This window comes from Fusarium phalaenopsidis (assembly GCF_050370095.1).
Source record: "Fusarium phalaenopsidis strain FUZ10S chromosome Unknown contig_32332, whole genome shotgun sequence".
In the NCBI taxonomy this organism is placed as follows: domain Eukaryota; kingdom Fungi; phylum Ascomycota; class Sordariomycetes; order Hypocreales; family Nectriaceae; genus Fusarium; species Fusarium phalaenopsidis.
The window spans coordinates 2,244,138-2,267,218 of NW_028145391.1; the positions used below are offsets into that span (position 1 = coordinate 2,244,138).

Sequence of the window (23,081 nt, forward strand, 5' to 3'; positions counted from 1 at the left end):
GTTTCAACATGTTGATGACGACTGTTGCCAAGCACTGTTACGAAACAGGGCCTTCGCAACGAAATCACAAAGCGTCGCCCCTAACCGTCGTGAATGCTCATTGGATATTTGCCTTGGACATGGTTCCTCTCTTGGAGGCTCTGGGGTGAAGTTCGGTGTCGCTCACGGGTGATATTCCTCAGGAGAGAAGCACAAAGTCATTACTGCACATGCATTCGAACAACACACACGGCGATGTGGAAATGGCGCGAATGACATGCCTCTGACAAATTACTTGAATCGAAAGGGAAAAAAACAAGGGCATGACCGCCCGGCTTTTAATGGTCTATCTCAAACTAGAAATGCAACCCGCTACTTAACCAATATTAAACTCGTCCGCGGCAGAATTCATCAACATCATGCTCTTCTTCTTGATGATGTTCCGGTTCTGCCATTCGTCACCCGCCTGCTGCTCCTGATCCTTCTCGACGCCCTTGTTGTTGCGCTTCTTCGTCTTCCTCTCCACGCCCGCCCCGATGCCGCCCGGCGCCTCTCTCAGTCCGTAGCTCTTGGCCGTGTGTCCCAGGTGCAGCTCCGAAATGTCAAAGTGCTTCCTCTCCTCCTTGGTGTGGGTGGCGTACGCCCTGATGTGTGACTTGAAGCCGTTTCGGGCGAGTTCGAGCCGCTTCGTGTCTTCGAGAAGGCGCTGCTCGATGTGTAGCTGGAGACTCTCAGCCTTGTCGTGGTAGGAAGTGCCGTCGTCGGGCTTGGCGGATGTTTCGACGGGGAACTCGAGTTTGGTCATCATTCCCTTCTGAAGGATTGAGTCATAAGACTGGGGCGTGGGAGGCGTGGATGACTTGAGAAGCTCGATATAACCCTCCTCTGTTCCGGGGAGAAGGAAAAGGAGAGCGTCACCGGGCCTTCCAGCTCGAGCAGTTCGACCAACACGGTGGATATGATCCGCAAAGCTGAAAGCAGGGTCGTACTCGATGACCAGATCAACGGATGGAATATCGAGACCTCGCGAGGATACATCGGTTGTGATCAGGAGAGAGGGCGACTTGCAGGCTGAGAACGAGCGCAGAGTAGCTGTTCGCACCGGTTGCGACAAAGATCCGTGCATTCGGTGCAAAACGACCTCAGGGCTTGCAGGTGACGTGATATATGCTGCTTTGGCCACCGTCTTGGAGATCGACTCCGCGTCTTTCGAAGATGCCACAGGTGCCTCGTCATTGTTAGGATCCCGCAACATCTCGTAGTGAAAGTCGACCGAGTCTGCGCAAGAGATAAAGATGATGGCCTTCATCGTCTTTCCTCGCCGGGAAAATGTGGACTTGAGATAAGATATCAAGGTGACGAGACGAAGCTTGGCGGGAACAATCGAGTAGTACTGGTGAAGCTGCGCAGGCGCCGTCATGGCCGTTTTGTCAATCTCCACCTCGCCCTCCTCCTTCTTGGCTGCCAGGAACGTCGCGTCCGCCAAACTCATCTCTCCCAGCTTCTGCACGTTCATCTTCATAGTGGCCGAGCAGAGTACAGTGACTCTCCGGTCAGGAAGAGACTTGAGCGGTGTCCCATCGGCGAGCTTGTCAGAGACGTCAACCTTGCGGAGGGCTGCAATGGTCTTCTTCAAGTCATCTTCGAAACCCAAATCCATCAGACGATCTCCCTCATCCAGAATCAACCATCGAACAGTGCCGAGATCGAGAGCCTTGGTGTTATCAATATGGTCGGCAAGTCGTCCAGGTGTTGCGACCAAAAAATTGACGCCCTTTCTTATGCGCGCCTTCTCAGCCTTCTTCGACTCTCCTCCGGTGATTGCTGTTGAGACGAGCCAGGGGAACGGCCGAATAAGTTGCTCCAGAACGGTGTGGGTTTGCTTGGCGAGTTCGCGAGTAGGTGACACGATGATGGCAAAGACTCCAGAGTCGCGGTGAATCTGCGCCTTGCCCTTCTCACTGAGGAGCAGAACGCGATGCAAGATCGGCAAGAGATAAGAAAAGGTCTTTCCGGAACCTGTCTCAGCTTGCACAAATGCATCTGAGCTGTTTTCCAACATGTGAGGAATAACCTTCTTTTGGATGGCTGTGGGACGCTCCAAGTTCATCTTTGCCAGCTCATCGACGAGGCGGGCGGATAATGTCAAGGTGCCAAAGCTGGCAACATCTGAGAGAGGAGCATTTGTTGGCTCCGGAGCGGTCCAGTCTGATTGCTTCTCCTCCAACTCCGTCTTTTGGGCAGGGTTGTAAGAGAACAGCCGTGAGATGACCTGCCTTCCCTTGTCCGCATGAGGGTTTCGAGGTTGGCCTGAGGCGGAGGATCCTTGGGCGTCGGTGTCTGCAGGCTTTGGTCGTGAAAAGCTCCTAGGGGCCGCTCTGTAGTCGGAATGGCCATATCCTCCATCATCCGTCCTCTGGCGTTTCGTCGATCTTTGCTCATCAAACCCGTCTCCTGTAGGCTTCGGCTTGGATGAGCCCAATCTTGCCGACTTCTCGGCCTGTTTCCTATCACGCCAGCGACCACCCTTGAACTTGATTTGAGGCTTGATAGGTCCAGACCCCAGCTCAAAGTTTAAGAGCATGCCATCGTCGGCCATGGTTGCGGTTGTTGTTTGAGTTGGTTGAGGTGAGAGGTGGGGCTTGCACTTGATATCTTGAAGCTTGGGATATTTTTTTTTCTTCCTCTCTCCTTGGGGCTTATCGATAAGATGGGTGGACACCCTTTCTGCCACATCACTACTAACCGTTTTAGGAAGGCGGGCCTTCGATGTGATGCTTCAACTCAAGCAAGGTTGGTCTACATTTTGATGTGCTCTTCTCTCACTGTCACAACACTAAGCCTGGATAAAGGAGTAGTATATATGAAAGAGCCGAACGCCAACGATTATAAAGCAATGACAGCCAACTTTTTTCTTTTTTTCTTTTTCTTTTTTCTTTTAGGTATTTTTTCACATTGTGATTTGACTCTTTCTCTCCTTGCCTCGATATGTGTCAGGAGTGAGGCTTCTGAGTAATAAAACGAAGTTATTGTTCAGACTTTTTGGGAGACTGAGTGATATTATGCTGGCATGGCCATCGGCCTCGATATTTATAGGGAGATAAAATTAAAAAAAAAAAAAAAAAAAAAAAAAAAACCTCAGGCAACATAGCAGGCGCGAGCGCTTCTTTCTGAGAGATCCGGGGCAACATGGCAAGCCTTGCTCAGTGAGATGTTGGTGAGACCAGCCTCGGGCACGATTTGACCAACCTGCTCCTTGCGAATGACAACCGTGGGTCTATCGATAAGATCTTATCGATCTTACCACCCATGCCCAAAGTTGTCAGGAATGGGGCAGCCACAATGCCGTCCATGATGATTTCAGATGCAATTGAGCTCCGTCGTAAATCCGAGTATAGATTGCCATGACGAAAATAGTTATCTCATGACCGTCAAAGCGGAAACTCCATGGGGAAAAGACTCGAATTTAATTGCAACCTCAAAGAAAGTCCCTGACTTTCCCGAACTTGACCTGTCAAGTGACCAAGATCCTTTGAGTCATCTTACTAGGAAAGCGCCGAGATTGCGAAAATGAGTTGTCGTTGAAGTTGACGAATAGAGAGGGATGACGCAGTTGGATACGAGGCGGGACAACGAGGCATATTCTCAATCCCGTAGAATCTCGAACCCCGGATTATGGCGCGTAAGCAAGCACAAGGGAGGCGCGCGGATGCAGAGTGATGCAACCGCCATTGTGACACGGTTCGCATTTCAGGAGAACCTGATTGCAGGTGATACAATCTACTCAGTACCTACGCACTGTACCTGACACAAAGGCTGTGAACAAACTAAGCCGATGCCACACACGAACAATCATGTCGTTGACACACAACCTGATCAGGCAATTAGAAGAAACGTCATGAATCTACAGCAAACTTTTCGCTTTTCAAAGGCTCAATGTGGTTCTCTAGTCCAGTCTCTTTCAACCCATCACACGTTGAAGGTGCTTGTTGTTGTTGTTGTTGTTGTTGTCGTCGGACGTCGGACTGTTCCATCAAGCCGATAGGAATTAAAAGGCCATGCACGACGTCAAGGATCCAAATGCCAGACGGTGATTGAGGGAGTTCGGACCGGGGCAAGTGAAAATGCCGATGCGCCTCATTGCAGCTTACAGCCGCTCGGGCTCGGCTAAGCAGCCAAAGAAGGGGAGCTTGGAGACATGAGAGGCAAGGGATATGTCAGCCAGCAGTCAGACGGGGCTCCGTGACATCCGGGCATCGACGGGAGACGGGTCTTTTTCGTCGTCGGCCCTGTTGCCTGGCCATGTGACGGGAACAAATTGTAAACTGCAGCCCTGCGGTTCCCAGCGGTTGGAGCTAGGTAAACTTGGTGCTGACATTGCCACACTGTTTTTTTCTCGCTTGTCGCTTTTTTTTTTTTTTTTGCCTTTTGCCCTGGGACTGTGGCTTGGGCAGACGGAGTTCCGCTAGAGTGCCCGGATGGCAACCCGGGGGGTTGTGTCTTGCAGACGTCGGGGTTAACCGTAGATTTGGTGGTAAACTACTGTGCTGATGCTAAATTACTGCCAGTGAGGCTTCGTTTCACTTTATTGCAACGTGGTTGTAGATGATACTTGGTAATTTCCCAAGGTCTGCCACACCTTCTCCAGATTTTCAAATCTCCCACACCGAGAGAAAAAACGTGGATGATAGCCGAGGAAGGTTGTGGCGGCGTATTGCTTATGTCGATATCCATATCATGATGGATGGACGGCCCCAACTGGATCCACCTCTGCACGACTGAACACGAGGGAGAGCTGAAAAAAAGAACCCTCATGGACCAGGACAAGTAAGAAACGGTCAGGAAGAGCAAAAATTATGAAATCTGAAATTGGATTGACGATTCACAGCCCTCGATCAAGCCTCGAGGTGTCCTCTCCAGGACGGGGCATCTGGGAGAGACCCGACAGGCTGGACGTGGAGTTCCGGCTTCTCCCTTGGGTCCCCACCACCAGCGGGAAGACGAGGTCAGGGCCCATCCATTGAGGCATGGCAGAGAGGCTAGGGCAGCGGGCAGCCAAGGAAAGTCTAGGACAGCTGCACCGGTTTGTTCTCGCCCCGGCCACCACCACGGACGGAGGCTTGGGGTGTGGCAGAGGCAGAGGGTGGTCAATGACCTCGAGACCCCTGATGATGCGTGCTCGACTCCTGGGCCCTGAAGGATGGATCTGCGTACTGTAACTGTCAAAGGAATCAAGAGTCAAGAAAGAGGGCGTGCCGTCCAGCCGTTGCAATTTGTCGTCATTTTACGCGCATGCCATGTTGTGGCCTGGGAGCCTACGTAGTAAGGTAGGTCGCGTGCGTGGGGACCTTTTCAACCACCAAGCAGAGGACAGAGATATCATAATCAAATCAATTTCACGTGTGCGTGGTTTCTGGCGCAAAGTGCGTGCTGCGCTGCATTTGACTGGGGGATCCTATGGAGAAAAAGCAATTGACAGAGATCGTCCCAAAAGCAAGCAAGCAACACAACGAGAAAAAATTGTTGCATGCCGACTAAAATCCACCGGTGATAGGATTCGGTGAAAGGTGATAGGCCGAGGGACAAGACGCAACGACGCCCTTCCAGCCGATTCCTCTGATAACCAGGATCCTCTTTCTCTCTCTGGGATGCTCGTCTGCATGCAAGCAGAGACCTAGCATGGGCATCCAAGCGTCCATTGCAGTCCAGTCCATCAAAGTGGAATTGATCCATGGCCGCCTTTTCCCTCGCGTCTTGACAAGAAGCACTTGACCTGCCAGAAATTGCTCTTCGGGAGCTCTAGGGAGCTTATCAAGGTAACAGAAAAAAAGGCGGAGGATGATCAACACCAAAGCGACGAACCAGGTACAACAACGGCTTGAGTCATTCCAGAACCTCACCCACTGAACGCCTTGTCTCCGAGCCCACCCACAGCAGAGGAACCCCCCTGTCGACACACCCACAGAAGGGCCACAGCGGGGTCTTCTGTACGCACACAAGCCGCCGCCTCCGCCGCAGCCAACGCCCGTCGCCCTAACTCCGCGCCCCGAAAAGGCCGCGCAGACATCATCGATGGCGGACAGAAAAAAACTGCCCGGCTGGCGTCGTAGCGGTCTAGCCCACTGCGGAGGGAGCTCACCTTGGGTGGTGGCAGCGTGAGTCGTCCACTGTAAAGCTCTCGGTTGTAGGGCGGGTTTGAAGAAACTTCCCCACACTCTGCGGCCTCCCTCTTGCCTTCTGACGCATCCATTTTGTCGCAACCTCGATCGCAGCTGCCATTTACCGTGGTAGGTACGTAGCTTTCTGTATCCACACCGCACCCTCAGGCAAAGAAAAAAAGGCAGCCGCCCCCCCGTCCCCGAGGCCCGGGTCCATGCCGAATCCCACATCCTCGTCCTCCAGCAGGTCAAACAATCCTAGACGAACACTTTTTTCTTCGATCTGCCTCCAGCCATTTCTTGAATTCTTTTCCTTCACATTTTTGCTCTTTCTTCCTCCCCTCTACAATTCCTTCCCTATTCTGGCCTGCGCGTTTGTTTGACGGCTTGGGAGCTGTCAAATGAACCTGCAATCGTTAATCATTTCTTCCCTCTAATGTAAGTGGTTTTTCTTGTTGTGCATTCCTCTTCTCCGCTGGTCCACCACACCACTTCCCTCTCCGCGCGCCCACCGAGATCTCATGGCCCGACCACGATCTCATAATCGTTCGACGTGATTCCGGCTTTTGCTCTTCCTCAGGCACAACACTCAATGGCGTTTCACTATACTCGAGACGCAGCTTCATTGCTTGCTTGTTTCCCCTCTGGTTCCTGTTGCTGATGTAGAGGCTCCGCAGTCCTCTCCCCCGCCAGGCGTCTTCTAAATGCCCACCATATACTCCTCCCTTTACTCGAATTTCGTCCGTCAAGGATCAACATTCGCCAAGTCGATCACTACACACGGCTACGCTCAATCACTAGTCGCCGCTACTCACCCTCACGTCCTCAATTCGCAGAACCGACCAGTCTTTGTTCGACGAAAGACCAACCGCCTCGGCCGCTTCTCTAACCTCCAGCTTCACTCCGCTTTCCACACTGAGCGAACAGCAACCTCGGGCCTTCCCGCCGTTGAGCATCGCCCCGAAAACCATGGAGGTTTAGACGCCTACTTCGAGGCCTTGCAGCACCAGCAGGCCAGCGGCGAAGTCGATGCCGAATGGACCCAATTCGACTTTCCCAAGCGCATTGAGTGGAAGCCCACCGCGGCCTCCATTCTCACCAAGGATAAGGCATCTGCCCAGGATGTTGAGCAGGCGTTGATCGAGGAGGAGGAGAGGTCCAACCTCTCCCTTGAGGACCAGGCGGCTCTTGCGCACATCGATGCTGCCCTCGAGCGAGAGATTGAGGCGCGGAGTCTCCAAGAGGCGGCTGAGAATGCCGTCGCTGCGGGACGACCAGCTTCTGCTCTTGGCCTTGAGTCACGATCTCCTGTGGTTGAGAGGTCGCGAACTCCCGCGAGTGTCGCTCGCAGTGCCACCCCGCCGGCCGATCCTCAGTCACAGTCTTACGCCGACCACCTCCACAAGCTCGCTGAGGGTGGTCGATATGCTGAGATCCCGGCTGTCTTCGAGGCCATGCTGGCCACTGGCGTCCAGCCCATTGCTGGTGCCTACAACGCCCTCCTTCTGGCCGCCATTCACATCCCGATCAAGAAGATTGAGATTGTCTCCAAGGCTCTCGATGTCTACGCTGACATGCTCCGAAGGAGGGTGTCGCCTGATGCCGACACCTTCAACATTCTCGTTGGTCTTCTGGCCTCCCGATGCCTCGAGGTGGCCGAGCTGAAGGCCATCCTGGAGGACAAGCGTGCTCGATTTGGTGGAATGGATGAGCCTGGCAAGTTCATGCTCGGATCCCACGAGCTTGAGCATGCTATTCTCTGCGAGGACGACCGGCTCGATCTTGCCATCAAGCTGTTCGACACCTCGGTTGACACCGACGCTGCCGAGTACTCGGCCGAGACTTACCATCAGTTGATCACTGCCTGTGCAAAGGCTGGTCGCGTTGCCGATATGCTCCGTCTCTTCGAGCACATGGAGGCCAATCAGACCGTCCCCTTCGCAGCGGTCTTTCCCACCATGATCACTGCGTTTGCCTCGTCCGGCGACCTGATCAGTGCTGTCGAATGCTACAACGAGTACCGCAACCTGGCCATTGCTCACGATGAAGGACGCGATACCCTCCATGACCGACTTGATGCCGAGGTCTACGCCGCGGTCATCAACGCCTATGTGGTGACCGACAAGATCGAGGGTGCTATGAAGTTCTTCAAGAAGATTGTCGATGAGTACGGTGTTCGTGCTGCTGACATTAAGGATGCTTTGGTCACCACCGGCTTTGTCAAGGGTTTCATTACCCGAGGTATCTACCAGGAGGCTTTCCACTGGGCTCAGGCCGTAGAGGCCGAGTCTCGTGCGAAGGCCATGGGCGAGATTGCCACCATTGCCGCTGACAAGGATGACAAGGCTACCGCTGTCGCCGCCTACACCGGTATTCCTACCCACTTTGAGGATCTGGCCACTCCGGCGACCGCTCTTCTGGCCATGAGTGTGCGAGAGGGCGATGTCGCCAGTGCCACCAAGTACTGGCAGGCTCTCAGCAACCCTGAGATGCAGGCCACTTCTGCCTTCATTGAGCCCACCGCCATGTATGCCGTCGCCTTGATTGGCTCCGGTCAAGTGGCCGAGGGCCTGGCTCAGTCCGAGATGATGTTCCAGCGAATCCGATCCTCAGTGTCCGATCCCCAGTCTCACCTTGCCGAAGAGATTGACGAGGGCGCCGAGTTTATCTCACGGTACATGGAAAGCCGAGGAATCACTGATCCTCGCGAAGCTGCTTCCCAGGTCTCGAGCTTCCCCCAGCAGAATTTGTCCGCCTCTCCCTTCCTGTCGACCCCTAGCGTTTCCAGCTTCGAGGATACTTACGACCCATACGCCCACAACACCGACTTCAAGGGTTCTTCCCTTATTGCTGACGATTTGGAGGGCAACCACGGCCGCAAGGGACCTCGTCTCAGTGATGCTCTCAACCGATTCCGAAACATGCGACGTGCTGGCCGACACCCCCGTTACATTACCTACGCTAAGCTGATCTCCGCTGCTGCCCGTGATGGCAAGATTGACCTGTGCCACGACATCCTCGCCATGGCCCGAACCGATATGCCTCTCATGCCCCAGTACGCTGTTGTTCGTTATGGTTGGTCCAGTATCCTCGATGCTATGGTTGGCGCTTGCCTGACCATGGGTAACCGAGGACGGGCTGAGCAGTTCCATCAGGAGCTTCTGGAAATGGGCGCTACTCCTTCTGCTAACACTTTCGGTCTCTACATCACTACCCTCAAGGACTCGACCAAGACTTTCGACGAGGCTTCTGAGGCTGTCCGGATCTTTCACCGTGCCAAGGCTGAGGGTGTTGAGCCCAGCTCCTTCCTGTACAATGCTCTGATTGGCAAGCTTGGAAAGGCCCGCCGCATCGACGACTGCCTCTTCTACTTTGCTGAGATGAGGGCTCTTGGAATCAAGCCTACTTCGGTCACCTACGGTACCATTGTCAATGCTCTCTGCCGAGTGAGTGATGAGAAGTTTGCTGAGGAGCTGTTTGATGAGATGGAGGCCATGCCCAACTACAAGGCTCGCCCCGCTCCCTACAACAGCATGATGCAGTTCTTCCTCACCACCAAGCGAGACAAGTCCAAGGTTCTGGCTTACTACGAGCGCATGAAGGTCAAGGGAATTGCCCCTACTGCCCACACTTATAAGCTTCTGGTTGATACTCACGCTACTCTCGAGCCCGTCGATATGTCTGCGGCTGAGGAGGTGCTTGGCATGATCCGCACCTCTGGCCAGCGTGTCGAGCCTGTTCACTACGCCTCTCTCATCCACGCGAGGGGCTGTGTGATGCATGACATGGAAGGCGCCCGCAACATGTTTGATTCGGTTCTCAAGGAGGGTCTGGTTCCCGTCAGCGCCAGCCTGTATCAGGCTCTGTTCGAGGCTATGGTTGCCAATCACCAGGTTGCTGCTACCGAGTCTGTCCTGGAGCAGATGCGACGCAAGGGCGTTGAGCTCACCCCCTACATTGCCAACACTCTGATCCATGGCTGGGCCGCTGAGAAGAAGATTGAGAAGGCCCAGAGCATCTATGATACCGTCGGTCGGGAGAAGCGCGAGCCGAGCACATACGAGGCCATGACCCGGGCTTTCCTGGCTGTTGAGCAGCGGGAGCAAGCCAAGGGTGTCGTGGGCGAGATGCTCACGCGCGGCTACCCCAGCGCTGTCGTCAACAAGGTTCTCGAGCTTCTTGGTGGTGGCCAGGAGACTGCTGCTGCCGAGTAAAGCATGTTTTAGTTGCATGATATCAGTGTGAATGGTTGTGGGACCGGGAATTGTTTTCTTTGTTGAATTGGCGCAATCTGCTTGATACCCCGTTGTACTGGTTGGAGGTTGGGTGGGTTTTTATTATCGGGGATATTGGGATGAAGTTCAAGAGGCTGGTGGCCCTCGAACTGGTTGACTGGAACGGCGTTTGGGGAAACAAAACGGGTCTTGATACGGAGCGTTGGCCTTTGAATGATTGGATTTGGGGCCGGACGTTCCCTGATAGAACATCACCACTCCAAGAAAGGGAAAACTACATGTCTGCAGCACGAATGGACCAAAAGAGCAGGGAACGAGGCAGGTCAGGTCAGGGGACAGGGGAAGGGAAGGGAAAGGAACGGATAAAGGAGGCCACCTGGGAAGAATTGGTCAAGGGAAAGCAGAGCAAAGGGTCCTGCTGCTTGTACCAACAATATTTACGTATCTACCTATAAAGGAAGAAATGACAATGATGAAACAAGTCAAGTCGTTTGCTAAGTGATGATGAGACTGATTGGAGATTGCACAAGTTGAGGAGTGATGCTAGGTTCCGGTATGTAGCGACAATGACGTGAGGTTAGCATCATGATCAGGTCAAACAGTTGACTGGTAAAGAGTGAAGCCTTGCTGTTGTGTATTCTGATTGGATCATGGTTGTGCCTTGGAATAGAAGCAATGCTTAGGAAATGGTCTGTCGGACTCTGAGTGTGCTTAGATGACAGTGTGGGTCATGTGTGGAAACCTCTCACATGCACTGTACGAGTAGGAAGGAAGCTGATGAGATGAGGATGCCCCGCCAGGCGTCTACGATTCTTCCCGGACTATAAGTTAAAAGAGCTCACAACTCACGGAGCCATTGAGCGTCAGCCCCAATTGATCGTCTTGCCCTTCTCTTCACGCCTCTCTATCGACTGTATAGATACATATATACATACCTGCCGCCCAGCATGTCCACCCGCAACCCCACCGTCGCCGTGTCCGCCCCCGGCAAGGTCTTCCTGGCGGGCGGGTATCTGGTGCTCGACCAGCAGTACACGGCGTTTGTGTTTGGGCTGGACGCTCGCATCAACATCATCGCGGGCGAGATTCACACGACGCCTGGGGTGCAGCTGACCGAGATCGTCGTCGACAGCCCGCAGTTCCTCGAGGCGCAGTGGAGGTACGGATACCACCTGGCCGAGGAGGGCGGCGGCATCAAGGTGACTCAATTGCAGGTGTAAGTGAGAGCCCTGGTAATTTAGCTTCTAAGAGATGAAGTCCATCTCATTACTCACTCTTCTGTAGCGGAGCCAAGATCAACCCCAATCCCTTTGTCGAGACAACCCTCAGCTACGCGCTCACCTACATTGACCGCGTCGCTGGCCAGCGGCCCACCCACAGCATGACGTCTGCCCGCCTCATCATCCTCGCGGACAATGACTACTACTCCCATTCAGAGGTCAAGGGCTCCAAGGGTGACCGCTTCGCCAGGTTCCCCGTGACGCTGGGCGAGGCCAACAAGACAGGCCTGGGCTCGTCGGCTGCCCTCGTCACCTCGCTGACGGCGTCCCTTCTGGCTCACTACCTGCCCCAGGACCTCTTCGTCATTGACTCGGACAAGGGCAGGCGGACGCTGCACAACCTGGCACAGGCGGCTCACTGCGCTGCGCAGGGCAAGGTCGGGTCCGGCTTTGACGTGGCGACGGCCGTCTACGGGTCCTGCAGGTACAGGCGCTTCTCGCCGGCGACGCTGAGCAAGATTCCCGAGCCGGGAGCCGCCGGGTTCGCGGATGCGCTGGTGAAGCTGGTCGACGGTGAGTCCGAGTGGGATGTCGAGATCCTCAAGGACGCCGTCATCATGCCCAAGGGCGTGGTGCTGCGCATGTGCGATGTCGACTGCGGAAGCAAGACAGTCGGCATGGTCAAGACGGTGCTGGCGTGGAAGGCCCAGAACCCGGAGGCTTCCAAGAAGCTCTGGGATGAGCTCCAGCGGAGGAACGAGCAGTTCATCGCGACTCTCAACGCTGGTGATGTCGAGCAGCTGCCAAGCAGAATCGCGGCGGTGAGGGAGTTGATCAGGAAGATGGGCGACGCGAGCGAGGTGCCCATCGAGCCCGAGAGCCAGACAGAGCTCATCGACGGCCTAAGCACCGTCGAGGGCGTCTACGGCGGCGTTGTCCCGGGCGCTGGCGGCTTCGACGCCGTGGCACTGCTGATGAGGGACGACGAGGAGACCAAGCAACGGGTCGAGGAGTTTCTGAAGCGGTGGGCTCAGGACAAGGGCACCAAGGTCAAGCTCTTGGCCGTCAAGGGTGAGATGCAAGGTGTCCGATCCGAGAGCCTCGACGTGTACGCAGGCTGGGTCTGAAAGCAGAGCTGACGTAGAGGAGCCATGTTGGTCACTGAAAAGAGAGGTCCAGTCTCAGAAGCCGAAATAAAACATTTTTGCTGTCCTCGTCACCGCGTTTCATTCACATTCCAGGTGATGGCTTGAATGGGTAAAAGCAGAAATTACATTATACTCCAGGTATGATGGACAAGTAACACATTTTCGCCTTCCTTTCCGATCCTTTCCTTTCCGTGCCTTTGTTTGTTTTGAGATGCGAATCCCAGGCATCCATATCCGTATCCATCTAGTTTATATCGTACAAGGGGATCCATGCCACCTACAGTTGTCAAATACGTGTTCCCAAACCAACAGTGACGCCCCATTCTTTAAAAAGCAACAAACAACAAACACGATCCTGCTGAGGCTGTGTCTCTTCACTGCAGGCTCTCGGTCGACGAGACAGAGTTGGACGTGAGGACCGACTTGATGGGAGGCCGGACAGGGTGGGAGAAGAGGCTTGATGTCGAGACGGGAGAGCGAGGGGCTCGAGGGGGGGTGCATGGGTCTGCGATGCCGATGCGGCTGGCGGCCTCTTTTTCACGGAGCATAACGAGTCTAGATGTGAATGTTAGAGGTGAAGATGTGATGTTGTGGATTGTGTATGCTTACTGCTCCTCGGACAGACCCGGCAGATGGACGGGGTTCTTTTCAAAGTTGAACGGTTCAGACTAACAAGAACAGTCAGTAACACGGCACAATCGAGTCTAACACCACAGGTAGACTCACAATCTGCATCGTCCTCTTCTCCTTTCGCCGCCGAACAATGGCGTGAACACGCGAGCAAAGCGTCTGAAGATCGTCCGACACGTGCATCTTGGCTCTAAAAGTTCGAAGGCGAGTAAAGGGTAGTTGAAAGCACCGGGGATCTCTTTCCGGGGAAGAGACGAGCACTGCGGATCCCATCAAGGTCTGATGTGTCGTTTTTCTTCTAGAAGGTCGAAGAGAAGGATTGTGTTTGCTTTTATACAGACAACAACAACATCTGCCTGCAGACTCTTGGGGGGAGGAATCCTCGATCGACGGGAAAGAGGCGGGACGTTCTAGAGCCGGCGAGAAAGAAGCAAAATCGAAGTGATGTGTGTGTGTCTTGACGCACAGGTTCAATGGAAAAAGAGACCAGTTGAGAAGTGGATGAAAGAAGCAAGTTGTTTCTTTAAATTTGACAGCAAGGCGGGAAAGACGGTAATAACAAGCTTCTAGACTCGCTTCTAGAGGAAGAAGACAAAGAAAAGAGAGAGGTCGAGAGGAGAAACCCGGCACGCGGCTCGAGGGGGTTGGCGGGTATTTGATAAGAGAGACAAAGAAGTTTGGTGTGAGTGAGTGAGTGAGTGAGTGGAGAGACTGTGTAGAGAGGAGAGTCAAAAAGTCCAAGACACGGGAAGTGGGAATGAAAGAGAGAGTGTGTGAGTGAGAAAAAAAATGAGTGACAGGAATTCTTTTCTACACGAGAGAGGAAAGACTTTTAAATAAATGAATAAAAAAAAGGAAAAACCCTTTGACTCTAGAGCGCAAATGCCAACTCATATAAAACCAAGACTTTGAAAGGATCGTCCTCGTAGAGATTGGCTGCCAACATCCCAAAACGCCGGGAGCAGGGGCAGAGCGACAAATCTTTCTGGAATGAATCCGACGCACTGGAATTCCAACCGCCTCCAGGGGCCATCAAAGTCCCCTTTTTCATCTCTCTCGCTTTATTGACAAGTCCACAGCTGGCTGTCTCACTTCTCGCCCTTCAGCTGAGACAAGGCGCAGTGCACACGCAACGCACGGTTGCGGGACATGACCGTGAACAACAAGTCGAGTGCGCTTACGAGAGCTAGAGCTGGAGCTGTCACAGGGAGGCCGCTGCAAGAAATAGCTTAGGTTCGGTACCTGAGCCATGGATCCATGTCTTGGACCTACCGACAGGGAGTCAGTTAGTGTATGCGTGTCACACGAGGGATGGGCGCATCGCTAATCGCAGAGGCTACCCATGATCTACAACCTGTCAAAAGGATGAATTATGCAACCGAACCATCCATCATTGATCGACCTTTTCGTGTCGTGATAGTTTACTACCTTGCCCAAGGGAATGGGCCATCAATGTCGTCACTCGCCGCCTCCACACGAACCGTACCACGCCGTGGCGGCATGTCGCAGATTGCTCGACACACCAACGTGTCCGAATGCGGTAATGTCATCCTGAGTAGCTTTGGTTGCGAGAGAGATGAACTTCCTCGTTGAAAACGTCTCACACAAATCGCTCTCTGGCGAGACGCGTCTCAGAGACAGTCGCCAAGCCACCCGTTATCATGTGCGTTCTGCTCGACGCTCACAGAAAAGAGACTCATCATCAACCGAACTGTGAACCGTGGTCTCATATCATTTCATATTCTTTCTCCATTTGCTTGTTTGCTTGCTTGCATGCAGCTGACACGTCCTCTGAATCAATTCAAGGCCGCGTTCGTCTCATTCATCCGAGTCACATGTCTAACCGCCCCTTCTGTCACTGATCCGTTCCCAATCAAAGAATAGGTCCTCTATTTCGGATAATCCTTGAGGTGGTAGCTCTTGAGCTTCACAAACTGGTCAAAGCCGAACCGGCTAAGGGTCTGTCCCTTGCCTGAGTTCTTCCATCCTGTCCACGCAAGGTCCTGTTGTCAATTAGCAAATGAATCCATCAATACGTTCCCGCCGACACTCCCTGCGCTAGGGAGAAGAAAACTTACCGGGCTCGGGTAGTCGCAACGGTTGACAAAGACGGTACCCGCCTCCACTTCCTCGGCAAGCTCGTATCCTTTATCCGTGTCCTTGGTCCAGATGCTGGCTGTGAGTCCAAACTCACTGTCGTTCATGAGCTTGACGGCCTCCTCGTCACTCTTGACCTTCATAACGGGGACTGCAGCGTCGTTAGTACAGGTTACGTCAAGATGGACCGCAAGAATTTACTGATTGGGGCAAACGACTCCTCCGTCATGACTCGCATGCTGTGGTCGACGCCCGTGAGCAAGGTGGGTTTCACAAAGTTGCCCTTGGCAGGCGGGTTGCTAAAGGTGTCGTTCTCGGGTGTCGCATCCTTGGCACCATTGGCGATGGCGTCCTTGATGTGGTCCTCGGCAGTCTGCTTGGATCGCTTCGAGATGACAGGGCCGATTTGAGTCTCCTTGGAGAATGGGTCACCAAGCTTGTAGCTCTTGAGCACATTCTGCACCGCCTCGACGAACCTGTCGTGGATCTTCTCATCCACGTACACACGCTCAAGAGAGCAGCAGCTCTGTCCCGAGTTAAAGATTGCGCCGTCGACAATCTCGGCAGCAGCCCAGTCAATGTCGACATCTGATCGAACATATGCCGGGTCCTTGCCGCCCAACTCCAGACCGACGCCCACAATTCGGTCAGAAGCCGCCTTCTGAACTGCAAGCCCTCCCGCAACAGAGCCAGTGAAGCAAACCAAAGAGATCTTGGGATCCCTCACGATAGTCTCCATAAGACTGGGGGATCCAGAGTGGAAGTACTGGCAGACACCATCGGGGAGGCCCGACTCCTTGAGGATCTCGGCAACACGCTCCACGATGGTGGGTGTCTGAGGTGAGGGCTTCAGGATCACACTGCAACCCGCGAGCAGAGCAGGAACCAGTGAGTTGACCAAGATGAGGTAAGGATACTAGATCGGGTTAACAAGATGATCAACATGGTGATAGGGCTAGCACGTACATTCCAGGCAAAGATGATGAGCACAGGACCAACAGGAACCTTTCTGATGAAACGCTTGAAGCCCTTCTCGGCCTCACCGTCGGTATCCTGCAGAGCCTCGTCGCTAATCTTGAGGAGATACTCGCCACGCTTGACAGCTGTGGCAACCTCTCCGGGTGTGTACGAGATGGGACGTCCCATCTGCACGGTAAGCTCCTCACCGAGCTCATCCTTCTTCGCCAACAGGCCGTCCAGGAACTTGCGCACGATCTGCTGTCGCTCCTTCAGCGTTGTCTTGCGGTAGCTCTCAAAGGCCTCGGTGGCGACCTTGGGGAGGGTCTCAAGATCAGCCGCAGAGGCACCATTCCTGGTGAGAATGGCCTCGTTGGTGTTGGGGGAGATTGTGGTGATGACTTCGACAGACATTGTGAGAAAATTGATTAAGGAACTAAGAGAAGAGGAGGGTTCAAGGTTGAAGCCTTGTATCTGTAGAGAGACTGGACTATCTCGCTTGGAGGTTGAAGAGTGGAGTATTTGAGTTGGAGATGCCTCACTCACTCATCAGTGAATGACGGCGGCAGGCGGCTCGCGGCTCGCGGTCCAGTCCATTGATTGATTGCTCTTGCCCCACGTAACCCATCCGAAACCCGACGTCGGCCGCAGCCAAGGTCATTCATCACTCACCAACCCCGCTATCACTGCCCTCATGATAAGGCGAGAGAGGGAGAACTGGCTGCCGCGGTACGCCCTTCCACAAAAAGAAACCTGCATCAGATTGGTACTGGGATGAAATGCCGAGGAGTCAGTGCTTTGCTCTACCTAGCTGGCCTAAAATCTACTACATGTCTATGGTAGAGCTAACTATCCGCCACCCAACTAAGAACTTGTCATATTTGGCCAACATCAGTAACAATTATCTGTAGCTAGAGGCGATGCCTCCAAAATTAAACTCCAATTCGCTTTGAACAGTACCATTATCAACTTGGTATCCTGGGCTTCCCCTCACAATCGGTGACGTCGTTCAAAGGCCCCTCCAAGTCACATGACCCTTTACCTCAATGGATGAGCTAGGGATGGCTTATCTTATCAGCCACTTTTTTTTCTAGATCCCCAGCCTCAGGGTCTGATGCTCTGCAGTTCGCGACAAACCAATTGGCACTTCAACATGGCGCCCGAAAAGAAGAACGACTTTCTCGACACCGCCGACAGCGACGAGGAGAACGATGTCGGTTACAACTCTGAGGATGAAGTGACAAAGGGCGGCCACACCGCCAAGCGACGGAAACTCGACTCGGACGATGAGGACGACCTGGGTAGCGACGTTGATCGCGATGCCAGCGACAACGAGGACGATGTGGCCGAGGGAGGTGCAGACCTAAAGGAGGATGAGGAAACCAAAGACGAACCCAAAAAGTCAAAACGCAAATCAAAAGACTCCCTATCGACAGAACTGCCCGACATCACAAAGCCCCTAACAAAGAAGAACCTCGTCGCATCCGAGGCCGCAATCAAAAAGTCTGGCGTCGTCTATCTCTCCCGCATCCCGCCCTTCATGAAGCCCGCCAAGCTTCGCTCCCTCCTCGAGCCCTACGGCACCATCAACCGCATCTTCCTAGCCCCGGAGGATCCTGCGTCGCACGCCCGCCGCGTCCGCGCCGGTGGCAACAAGAAGCGTTCCTACACAGAGGGCTGGGTCGAGTTTGTCAACAAGAAGGATGCCAAGGCCGTCTGCGAGCTGCTCAACGCGCGCACCATCGGCGGCAAGAAGGGCAGCTACTACCGCGACGACCTGTGGAACCTGCTCTACCTCAAGGGTTTCAAGTGGCACAACCTGACGGAGCAGATTGCCACCGAGAACGCCGAGCGCACCAGCCGCATGAGGGCCGAGATCAGCAAGACGACACGCGAGAACAAGGAGTTTGTCAGGAACGTCGAGAAAGCCAAGATGCTCGACGGCATGGAGGCAAAGGCAAAGGCCAAGAAGAGGAAGGCTGGTGGCGAGGAGCAGGGCGAAGACGAGGTGCGGCAGGTCAAGAGGTCGTTCAAGCAGGTTCCGCTGGCCAAGAAGAGGACGGAAATGGAGGAACAGCCAGCAGAGGTGGCGAGAGTATTAAGCAAGATTTTTTAATAACCAGCCAGTTTTTGATACTTTTCTATGCGGAGTACAGGACAGTTAACTTAGGACATATAAAAATGGCATTGCATAAGTATATGGATTTCCAACGCCTTCAACTTGAATCACACCAAATTAAGTTGAGCTCAAGAGGTACCTAGTTAATGGGTAGTTGCCAGATGGACTTATCTCCTACCCTAGGAGCTAAGGAATTCGCATTTCCGAGTTATATGAAACAACATAACGTACCCAGCCACAAAATGGTAAACATCATCATCACCATCCCCCATACTTCCAATTATCATAGGCACATGCTTCGATCTTTAACATCTATGTGCAGCCTAACACGTCGAATATATCTAAGGCTATTGGTAACCACAGCCAAAGAAAAATACCCCACTTTCCCAAAAAAGAATCGCCAGAAATCGCCTCCCGGCAGGAGGGGCAACAATTTTTCAGCAAAAAAATCATGGCCGATAAGGCGCCCGCAGCGCTTATCAACCAATTTTCCCACTCTTTCCTGAGAGTCACGAACTCGTCCATCTTGAAACAAATCAACCAAAGCCATCCATTACCAGAGACATCGTTTGCCCAACATGTCGATGGATCTTGATGACCAGCCTATTTCCATCGCCCCTGTCTCTCAGCAGCAGGGCGCTGCGACGTGAGTGTGCCCTCGTTCCCATCCCATCCATCACCCCGCACACATGCGCAAAGAGAAAGACGACTAATTAAGACTTCAGTATTCTCTGCTGCAACTGCGGCGCCCCTATCGATGGAACGACTTCCGCCGGCGCCCTCTGCTACGACTGCATCAAGCTCACTGTCGACATCTCCCAGGGCGTCCAGCGCGAGGCCACCCTCAACTTCTGCCGAGACTGCGACCGATGGCTCATGCCCCCCACCAGCTGGATCGTGGCCGCCCCCGAGTCCCGCGAGCTGCTGGCCCTGTGCCTCAAGAAGTTGCGCGGCCTGAACAAGGTCCGCATCGTCGACGCTAGCTTTGTCTGGACCGAGCCGCACTCGCGCCGTATCAAGGTCAAGCTCACCATCCAGGACGCTGTCCAGGATGGTATGCTCCTCCAGCAGAGCTTCGAGGTGGTCTACGTCGTGGCCTACCAGCAGTGCCCCGAGTGCGCCAAGTCGTACACGGCCAACGTCTGGCGAGCCGCCGTCCAGGTCCGCCAAAAGGTCCTCCACAAGCGAACCTTTTTGTTCCTCGAGCAGTTGATCATGAAGCACGGCGCCCACCGGGATACCCTCAACATCAAGGAGGCCAAGGACGGCATCGACTTTTTCTTTTCCCAGAAGAACCAGGCTGAGAAGTTTATTGATTTCCTCAACTCTGTTGTTCCCGTCAAGGTGAAGGCTTCTCAGGAGCTCATCTCTCACGACGTCCACACCTCCAAGACGTCCTACAAGTTCACATACTCGGCCGAGTTGGTGCCCATATGCAAAGACGACTTGGTCGCCATGCCCATCAAGATGGCCAAGCAGAACGGCAACGTCTCCCCTCTCCTCCTCTGCCACAGGATCGGCACCTCGGTCTACCTTTTGGACCCCCAGACCCTTCAGACATGCGACATCAGCTCACCAATCTACTGGCGTGCTCCTTTCCTGTCTCTCGCCGACACACACGAGCTCGTCGAGTTCATCGTCATGGATATTGAGCCTACCATGACTCAGAAGGGCAAGTGGACGCTTGCCGAAGCCACAGTTGCCCGAGCCTCTGATCTCGGCCACAATGACCGAACATATTTCACAAGGACACACCTGGGTCGACTCCTCCAGCCTGGTGACTCGGCCATGGGTTACCTACTGTCCGGTACCGTCTTCAACAACACAGAGTACGAGGCTATCGAGGCCTCTAACCAGTACGGGTCGACAATTCCCGACGTGGTGCTGGTCAAGAAGCACTATCCCCGCCGCCGGAAGAACCGCAAGAGAAACTGGAAGCTCAAGCGCATGGACAAGGACGAGGGCGAGCTTCTTCCCAAGAAGGCCGATCAGGACCGTATGGACCGAGAGTACGAGCAGTTCTTGCGGGATGTGGAGGAAGACGAGGAACTCCGTGCTACGCTCGCCTTGTACAAGTCTAAGAAGAAGACAGAGGAGGAGATGAGCATAGCAGAGACGGAGGAGGGTGATGATGAGGCGCCGCATGTTGATATGGATGAGTTGCTGGACGACTTTGATGAGCTTACGATGGAGGATCGGCAAATGCATGGTTAGGACTCACAATGAAAAGAACTGATTTGACTTCCATCGTGTGTGTCGGTGTTTGATAAGATTGTGGTGATGAGTATTGCCCATGATACTCATATAAAAGAGGGAATGTCGTCGAGGGAAGACCTCTTTTTGGCAGGTGTTTGCTGTTCCACCTTGCGAACTTGCTCTTTTGACTTTTGCCGTTGAATTCTTCGCTTCTTAATCCCAAAAGGGTCGTCATCTTCATCGTCATCATGAATATCCTTGTGCTTGGATGCTTTGCCGGTATAAGGTGTCTCGATTTTGCTGGATGCTGTAGTTGGCCGCCTTATACTCGAGCTTGTTCTTGGGGTATTAGTGGTGGTCGTGCTCAAGGGTCGAGGAGTGCTAAATGTCGGCCTTGTCGCTGACCGAGCCATGGCTGGAGATGAAGTTTGCGCGATGCGACTTGATTTCACCATGGGTGTCCGAGAGGGCGTGGATAGGTCTAGATCCTCTCCGTCGTCCGTCTCCTCGTCATCCGCGGCGGGTAGTTGACGCTTCTTGGCCGAGAACGCCTTCGGAGTTGCTCTTAGCTTGACTGGGCTCAACTTTTGTGAATCGAACCCTGCTGCTGCTCTTGTGGCCGCCGCCCCGGCCATGCCGCCTGATATCCATTTGTGCTCCTTTCTGGGACTCTCCATCAAGCCCTTCAGGCTCCTCCCCACGAACGGCGTCTCTTCTTCATCGCCGTTACGCATGAATCCGCGCTGTTTGACAGCACGCCGCGCGCTTTCCTGCCTCCGCCGAGCGAGGAGCGTGGATGCCCCTATTACAGGACGCTCAATCTCGCGGATGGTGTCGGCGTTTTGGCTCTTGGCTAGAGATTTGAGACGGTTGTACTCTGCGCGGTGAAGATGCGTGGTGAACTGGTGAGCCATGTTGACGAACTCATCCTCGACCATGCGGTAGCGGTCATCATGCTGAGGACCGGGTCTCATGAATCTGGGGTATATCAGTCACGGGGTTCAAGAAAGGATAAAAGTGAGATGTACCTCTCTGGTGGCGGTTCTGGCGGCGGTGACGTGGATGGGCTCCTTACACCATCTTAAAACACGTTTAGTCACGAAACGATGTGCGTGAGCAAGTTGTGAGAATACCTTCATCGTCAATGACGCGATCGCAACGCGGTTTCTTGATGAACGACGCCGGGGTTGAGGCTGACGGCAGGCTCGGTGGGTGAGTCCGCGCGGCGCGTGGGCTGTCCAACTTTCCGACCAGTTTCTTATCAGCGCTCGAAGGAGTCGTGGATGTCTTCCACGGCAGGCGTCTGCCCATGGTTGCATTACGGGTGGTTGATTGATTGATTTGATTGATGCTATCTTGATAGTGTTTGGTGGTGGGGTCAGGAGTGGTTGGAACTGTGCTCGCGTAGTGGCTCTAGGCAGCTACACCTCCCCAGGCATTTGGGCCTAGTCGCGGAGTCACACAAAGAGGAGAATAGCATCCAACACAACAGAGCTACCTTCTAGGAACATTTTTCTGCAGTAAGGAATAGCATTTTGCGACACTGAAAGTTCAGATGGCTTTTCTATCTTTAACAATCATTCCTAGGTAAGGTTCAACCTGTTCCCCGCCACGGTGGTGCAAGGGAGGCAGGCTGGTAGTTGAATAAGTCGAGACTCCGCCTAGCTCAACCTTGTGACTGAATTCGACATACCATTATTTCCTAGGTCGGAGAATGGGCCTTCTTGCATTAGATAGTTATACGAGTTACTGCCTTTGACAATCTCCGTCTGTTGAATCTGAACGGGAATCCCTACCAATAGTTTGAACCAAGCCGGCCGACCTGTGAACCCAACCATCCATGCAAGTTCTGTTCTCATGAACTTCCTATTGCAACAACTATCCCGAGGTCATGTAAATATTACAACTCACACCGAGGACGTTCACAAGAAAAAACAATGTATTACCGAGGCAATCCCCCCCTAACCTCCCAAGATCGCCAAGTCATGCCACGGCCTGTCGATTCAACCGGGGAGATCAGTCCATCTTGCACAGCCGTCTCGGTTATCTTTGTTGTCCACCTACCTAGACACAGACACGGATGGATATCTGTCTCCGCCAACTTTCACTCCCTCCGGAAGACCAGTGTCCGAAGAGATAAGATGCTGGAACGGGGCAGAAAGCACACTTCCGTCATGTTGGGACTCACCAACAAACCCCCCGGCGATAACCCCAGAGATAACCCCAGATTCGCCATGAGTCGAATGTTTACGCCCTGCTCAACCCTTGCTTATCGAACCAAGGCAGCGTTTTTCAATGTCCGAAGCTTCAACACCCTCATCCTGTGAGACAGTTGAGACACG

General features: G+C 53.7%; 8 protein-coding genes across 8 annotated transcripts; 4 read left to right on the top strand and 4 right to left on the bottom strand.

Annotated features, from left to right (window-relative positions):
- Positions 1-355: 355 nt before the first annotated feature.
- LRP88_13689 (P-loop containing nucleoside triphosphate hydrolase protein) lies at positions 356-2,578 on the bottom strand (the record flags this gene model as incomplete). Its single annotated transcript, XM_083250047.1, has 1 exon — positions 356-2,578. The coding sequence occupies one exon, from the start codon at positions 2,576-2,578 to the stop codon at positions 356-358; it is 2,223 nt and encodes a 740-aa protein (XP_083094381.1).
- A 4,263-nt stretch (positions 2,579-6,841) lies between these two features.
- On the top strand, positions 6,842-10,351 carry LRP88_13690 (uncharacterized protein; the record flags this gene model as incomplete). Its single annotated transcript, XM_083250048.1, has 1 exon — positions 6,842-10,351. One exon carries the CDS (start codon positions 6,842-6,844, stop codon positions 10,349-10,351), a length of 3,510 nt encoding a protein of 1,169 aa, XP_083094382.1.
- Positions 10,352-11,319: 968 nt separating this feature from the next.
- LRP88_13691 (phosphomevalonate kinase) lies at positions 11,320-12,719 on the top strand (the record flags this gene model as incomplete). The annotated part of the gene is made up of 2 exons (XM_083250049.1): positions 11,320-11,588; positions 11,657-12,719. The coding sequence occupies 2 exons, from the start codon at positions 11,320-11,322 to the stop codon at positions 12,717-12,719; spliced, it is 1,332 nt and encodes a 443-aa protein (XP_083094383.1).
- Positions 12,720-13,114: 395 nt separating this feature from the next.
- LRP88_13692 (uncharacterized protein) lies at positions 13,115-13,553 on the bottom strand (the record flags this gene model as incomplete). Its single annotated transcript, XM_083250050.1, has 3 exons — positions 13,115-13,295; positions 13,350-13,408; positions 13,467-13,553. 3 exons carry the CDS (start codon positions 13,551-13,553, stop codon positions 13,115-13,117), a joined length of 327 nt encoding a protein of 108 aa, XP_083094384.1.
- A 1,706-nt stretch (positions 13,554-15,259) lies between these two features.
- LRP88_13693 (Aldehyde/histidinol dehydrogenase) lies at positions 15,260-16,838 on the bottom strand (the record flags this gene model as incomplete). The annotated part of the gene is made up of 4 exons (XM_083250051.1): positions 15,260-15,373; positions 15,449-15,618; positions 15,669-16,383; positions 16,434-16,838. The coding sequence occupies 4 exons, from the start codon at positions 16,836-16,838 to the stop codon at positions 15,260-15,262; spliced, it is 1,404 nt and encodes a 467-aa protein (XP_083094385.1).
- A 739-nt stretch (positions 16,839-17,577) lies between these two features.
- On the top strand, positions 17,578-18,540 carry LRP88_13694 (RNA-binding ATPase activator ESF2; the record flags this gene model as incomplete). Its single annotated transcript, XM_083250052.1, has 1 exon — positions 17,578-18,540. The coding sequence occupies one exon, from the start codon at positions 17,578-17,580 to the stop codon at positions 18,538-18,540; it is 963 nt and encodes a 320-aa protein (XP_083094386.1).
- A 581-nt stretch (positions 18,541-19,121) lies between these two features.
- LRP88_13695 (ribosome-binding protein NMD3) lies at positions 19,122-20,757 on the top strand (the record flags this gene model as incomplete). The annotated part of the gene is made up of 2 exons (XM_083250053.1): positions 19,122-19,189; positions 19,269-20,757. The coding sequence occupies 2 exons, from the start codon at positions 19,122-19,124 to the stop codon at positions 20,755-20,757; spliced, it is 1,557 nt and encodes a 518-aa protein (XP_083094387.1).
- An 86-nt stretch (positions 20,758-20,843) lies between these two features.
- On the bottom strand, positions 20,844-21,713 carry LRP88_13696 (uncharacterized protein; the record flags this gene model as incomplete). The annotated part of the gene is made up of 1 exon (XM_083250054.1): positions 20,844-21,713. The coding sequence occupies one exon, from the start codon at positions 21,711-21,713 to the stop codon at positions 20,844-20,846; it is 870 nt and encodes a 289-aa protein (XP_083094388.1).
- Positions 21,714-23,081: the final 1,368 nt, after the last annotated feature.